General features: G+C 39.2%; 1 protein-coding gene across 5 annotated transcripts in view; it reads left to right on the top strand.

The window, feature by feature from the left end:
• The window catches only part of ATE1 (arginyltransferase 1), a 70,472-nt gene extending 64,824 nt beyond the window's left edge, over window positions 1–5,648 (top strand). For all 5 annotated transcript variants that reach the window (XM_053948828.1, XM_053948831.1, XM_053948826.1 and 2 more), the window contains exon 12: window positions 2,512–5,648. In XM_053948828.1, the coding sequence (XP_053804803.1) occupies window positions 2,512–2,690 (179 nt within the window). In that variant the 3' untranslated portion in view covers window positions 2,691–5,648. The remainder of the gene's footprint in view (window positions 1–2,511) is intronic.
• The last annotated feature ends 352 nt before the right edge of the window (window positions 5,649–6,000 follow it).

Raw genomic sequence — 6,000 nt, forward strand, 5'->3', positions numbered from 1 at the left:
TCTTGAATAGAAAGCAAATTTTACCATGTGCCACTCAGCAGGAGCAGATATTTAATTTTCCTTATTGGGAGAGTAACTTCTTTGTTAAAGTGTGCCAGAGCCCAGTCTGCTTTTATTTTCCATTAAATTATTTTAAATTTATTCTGCTTACATTTAAATTGTGTTTAAAGGGAATAGTTTCCTGAATTCCCATGATGTTGCCTCCAGATCAGCAACAACTGAAAGGTGGCTGAGTTTTGAATTTCAGATTTGTTATGATGGTGACACAAGTTCCTATTTGCCATCTCTAAAAGCTTAATTATGTACCCGAGATTATTTTACTTTACACTTAACATCTCAGTAAAAGGTTTCTTTTACAGATGGAGTTTAAGTTGCATACATTTAAGTACTTTCACAGAAGGTTATTTTTGTTATTAAAGCTTTGATTTTGAGGGGATTCAGTGGAAGAACAGGTAATCATTGTAGAAATTTGGAATGTTATTTTTCATTGCAATGAGTAAAAGTGGAGGAAGGGCACAAATGCTGAGCAGCAAGAACAGAGTTCAGCTGAGCCAGGAAGGCTGCAGTGAAACCAAGGCACAGTAGCTTTAGTCTCTCAAAGAAATCAAATCTTGGGCCAGCAGCACTGCAAGCCAGAAGATGAACTCACCCACAATATCAGGCTTTGGGAGTATTTGAAATCAATGAGTATCAAACAGTGAGTAGGGAACAGCTCTAAAGAGCTTTTGGCATGGAGCTGTGAGGGCTCAGCTTGGCCTAAATCCATCTCAGGACACAGACTGGCAGTCAGTCTAGAGGTGCAGTAAATAGAAACTTTCCAATTTAAGAATTTAAAATAACTTTACACTTGTGTCACCTCCAGAAGCTAAACTTGCAGTTTTTTTCCCTTGGTGAACTCTCAGCAAGGAGGATGTAACAGAAGAGGCAGAAGGGCTGGTGGTAAAACCAACCTGTTGGGATATCAGGGAGGTGTTGGCCACACATCAAAAACCTGATGGATTTCAAAGAGGGAAAGAAAGCCATAAAGTGTTTTTGACTTGGTGTTTATCTAAAGCAATTGCCAACAATAATTAGTGGGGAGCACAATCTTAGCAAGTACTACTCAGGTTTTCTTCCTTCAAACCATGTTTTCCCAGTTAAGTCTTAAGAAACACATTGTGCTTTCATGTCAGGAATCAAAACACAGATAAAAGTAATGAAGTCATTCCAAACTTGGTAAAGCAGCCTTCATTACGTTTCACATACTAAATTCAGGCAATCAGCAGAAAAAAAGTTTGGGTCATTTCTGTGGATGAACAGGGGCAGGTTCTTCAGAATGTCTTGCACAGAAAAGAGTTTCATGGCCTCCTTTAAAACATAAAGAAGCATTAATTAAAAGCAGAAAAAAGGTCCAAAAGGAAGTCTTTGCATAATTCATGTCCCAAAATACTGACATTCCAGTAAGCATCTCTATTATTACTGGAATTTATATGGTTCTGTTCTCAAGCTCATGTTTCAGATTCTGGGTTGACTCTTCTTGATGACTTTTTTAACCTAAAGTTCAGAAAAGTCCAATATTTATTTTCCCACTATTTTGTAATAATTTTACTAATTTATCCAGCAGTGGCCTCAGATGTGTGACATGATCTCTGAGTTTATTTGAAGAGTTTTCTAGCATTGTAGTGTAAATTCTTCTGACACACAGCAACTATATAACATTATTGTTCAGCAGTAGGTGCATCAATGGGATTCATAAAAATAAGGAAGTTTTAACTTGTTCAGTGACACTCTTATGTGTATGATTCTGGATAAATTAAGGCACAAGGGGTCTGTGTGGGAAGGAAATAAGGTTTAACTGTGGTGTGTGTATCTTTGAAGAGGAATTGTGCTGTGCTCACCCAGGGAGTGCTTGCACTGCTCACCCTGTTGGTCTGCAGAGCTCAGGGATCGGACTCAAGTAAGGGCATGTAACCCCTAAAATGAAACTCAGAACCAGTTTAACTGAGGGAAAAGCAGACTGGGGCTGGAGGGCCAGGGAGTTTCACCTGGAAAGGTGGTTTATTGCCTGATGCTTACCTAAAGAAGCAGCCCAGAGGCTTCCTGCTGGTTTTAGTACCTTTGTCCCAGCTGGTGTGGTGGGCTTTGCAAGGGGTTCTGTAATGACAAGTCTCCCCTGGTCAGTTCTGCTTGAGTTTTTCCCAGATAGAGTTTGACTTCTGGCTCCAGGAGCACTAAATGAATGTGAATTTTTAAATACAGCAGTAGAGGTGTTTTCAGAAATGCCATCCATCACCATTAGAAACATGTGCTGCAGGATTTACCTCTCACACTGCAGACACAGTTCCTTTGCAGGCTGGGTTTTGTTGCCAGCCATGATCCAAGAACGCTCTGCAGCTCAGCTCAGCTTTCATCTGCAGATGACTTCTCTTACTTCATGCGGTTCTCATTTTGCATATTGAAGTTAGAGGCATAAATTAAGGTGCTGTGGACACTATAAATAACCGTTTTTTTGTTCTCTGGTTGCCTCTGCAGTCGATGAAGGTCGCCTGAAGGAGCTGGGCAGGGTGAGGGTGCTGCACAAGAGAACCGTGATGCCTTACAGCGTGTACAAGAAGAGGAGGAAGGGGCCCAGTGACGAGGCCAGCGTCCAGCAATATGCAAGCCTGGTGGGACAGACCTGTTCAGAGAGAATGCTGCTGTTCAGGAGCTGAAACCCCACGAGATGGCATTTCACTGGCTCTACATTTCATTGCACTGCCACTGGGTGATCTGTACCATAGTCGTGTGCTGGTGTGCCCACTCAGACAGGCTGGAACAGATGTATAGCCAGGCTTGTGTCAATACATGGTACTGTGTGCAAAGGCCAACTCCAATAAATCTTACAGTACAGCAAGGCTTTAGCAATATAAGTTTAGAAAAACACGCTTGCAGTATATTTTAATTAAGTAGTTCTAGCCTTTCTATGCATTATGAATAATTCTAAGTATCTAAGCAAAATGAAAAACAGGTGTCTTTTTTTTTTCTTTTTGTAAAGATGAAGGTTGGCTAAATCTAGATTAACAATCATTTAAGTTACAGATGTTTTCAAATAGCACCTTGGATATCTGTTGTTAAAAATTGCTGTGAAATTTGTGCTCTCATTTGTATGCTCCTAAAATCTTGCAAGAGGACTGAAACGTGCTATTACTTTCCAGCATGATACAATTTTATTTTAGCAGTATGTTAAACCCAGGAAGGAATTATTTTCAGTGCACATTCTTCATTTGTTTAAAGCAGTAAGTCAGTGTCAGAGGTCCCAGTGAGTGTAGGAGTTCGTGGTAGGTTCTCAGTGGCAGGGGATGCAGTGCTTTGGAAAACTTTCCCCTTCAGAGAAGAAGCAGAACAGTTGCACTATAAATATACCAAAGATAAGCAGCCAAGTGGCACAGTGGTTTTTGGTATAAGCCTTATCCTTTGTCTAACAAGAGTGGGTATTTCAATGCACATGGCTAATGTGAAATAGAGCTCGGGAGGTTCATCCTGCAGCTCTCAGTGCACATTTCAGAACTATGCTAACAAAAAAAAAAAAGACATAAGGTACCACTGCTGGGTTTTGTTGCAGGTGCTTTTTTTTTCTGTAGAATTGTACAGGAAGACTTAAATACCATATTCCAGCTTTTTTACTGACTGTTTTGTTTCTGGTGCAGCAGCTCATGGGTTAACATCTTTAATAACATTTTAGTAAATACTTGTGTTGGAAACACAGGAAGTTGTAATCCTTTATGAAAGCACTTTATTATCTCATATATGAACGTTGTCTCTGTCCCCATTAAGTCATATAAGTTGGAGGAATTTGGGGAAATAACAGTGTTGTATAATTCAGTAATGTATTACAACATTGTAACATTACCAATGCATTTGTGCTTCTTATCTTCTTGGATAACAGGGGCTGGTATTTACCTTGAATCAACTTGGAGTTTTCCTGTTAGCCTTTGATCAAAGATTCTTATTCAAGGATATGTGGGTGGTTTTCCCCCAGAAAGGAAACAAATTCAGTTTTACCCTCTGAGGGTTACATCTCCTGTCATTCACGGATTTATTGATTTAATTTTAAACACTTGGCCACTATTATTAATCATTAATTTTTATGTGGAGCAGATGTAAGAACTTGGGGAATCAAGTGCAATGCAGGTTTAACTTTGTTTTTCATATCTGTTTGATATGAAATTAGTGTATATTGCAATATTATTGATAGTACAGCTTCAATAGGAACTTTAAAAAGTCATTTTATGTTTTATTAATTGGGCTGTACAGTATTGATCTGCTCCCAGTCTGCAGCAGAAATGGTCATTCACGTCAGCATCATATCTGGTGTGTGTTTATCTGTGGCCTGGTACTGAGAGGTCTCTTTGCACTGTACCTTCTAGTTTGTCCATGCCTTACCCCAGCCTCCTGCCATGGGGAGAACCACAAAATAATCCTCATGAAGATTATTATGAAGAATTCCTTTCTGTGGAGAAAATACTTTTACCACTCTGTCAGATCGTGTAGCATTTTCTGCCTACACAATGTGCTGAAAAGTGGTGATGCCCATATGGCTCGCAACCAAAATAAATGAGAAAACCTTTTTGTGTGATATCAAATCAGTTAACAGGCACTGAGGAATTTCTCTATGAATTGCAAAATTTTAAAGGTTATCAAAGCCATTTAATGATGGCCTCACTGAGCTCCTGGAGAAGTTAAAGTTTCTGTTCAGTTTCAAGGGAGCAGACTTAATGTCCCCACTGAGAGTTCCTGCAGAGCTCCATCTCTTTGTGCCCGTATTTGTTACTGATATGCCTTGGATTAGACTCTTATCTGATGCTCTGTTTCTCTTGGGGAGCTTTTAAGGACTGCAGTTAAAGGAAAGTGAGAGAAGTATAAACCTAAAAAGCGAGCACAGCTTGAGGTTGTCCTTAGTGTGAGCACTGGAGGTAAATGACCATTTCCTGTGAGTCTGAATTGGTGCTTTCCCTTTCTGACCTCCCCTGGGACTGCAGCACAGGGCAGACTGGGCTCCTGGCTCCTGCTCAACTCAAATATGGGTTTATATTAAAAAGCAAAACCAGGCGACACTGAGATTAGCTCCAAAACTGAGTTCATCTCCTGTGGTTTGCTGAGATCTGACTCACTTTAGTATTATTTAGAAGGAAAATGGTGCAGTATTTTTGAGGATTGATACCTCTATCCCTGTTTTTGGAAGGGAGACAGAGGCTGAGGATGAAGTTCTGTAAATTTTGCCTGTGACTTCAGTGGAGCTGAAAATTCACCACTATTACAATATTATTTAATATATTGTAATTGACAATTACTGAATTTAGAGATATTTAACTTAGCACAAACTATTTTATAAAAGTTTTTTTTTTGTGTGTAGCTGGTTTGTGAGAGTCCATCTCCAATGTAAGGTTGCCTTGTTCTGTCATCTGTTGATAAATGAGCATAAAATGGTGGCAAGAAAATGCAGAGTTGTGACCAGTGCTAAAAAATGCCATTTTTTGTTTTAGTTGGAAAGAAATGGGAAGCTTACACATGTCCAGCATCAACACGTGTCAGTAAATTCAAGAACCTGCATGTTGAGTTTGTAATTGCTTTTTAGCAGGCCTGTTTGACTTGCAAGTGTAGAAAATAAAGTTGTTTCCAGTCTCTGTGAATTATTACGAGAAATAATAGCTCTGAAGGTGATTTCTGCACTAGTTTGTAGGAATTTCATTATCCTGGAGATTGACCAAGTGTCCAGTGAACAGCAAAATCAAAGAATCCATCAAAGGGTAGCAGTTTTTAGAAGAGATAAATTGCAAGTTTAAAATCATGTCCAAAACACATGACCTGTTTTGGAATGAAGTTTTAGTTCCAGCCAGCCAGATTAATGAAGAGATTGCATGAAATATAATTGATACTTCTTTTCTGAGTAGAATAAAATAAAATGACTTTTCACAAATGGAGACTAGACAGGACCAGCTATTTATTTGAGTTCAGCTTTGTTGAACAAAAACCTGTCCCTGA

Source organism: Vidua chalybeata, chromosome 8 (genome assembly GCF_026979565.1).
Source record: "Vidua chalybeata isolate OUT-0048 chromosome 8, bVidCha1 merged haplotype, whole genome shotgun sequence".
NCBI classification, from domain to species: Eukaryota; Metazoa; Chordata; class Aves; order Passeriformes; family Viduidae; genus Vidua; species Vidua chalybeata.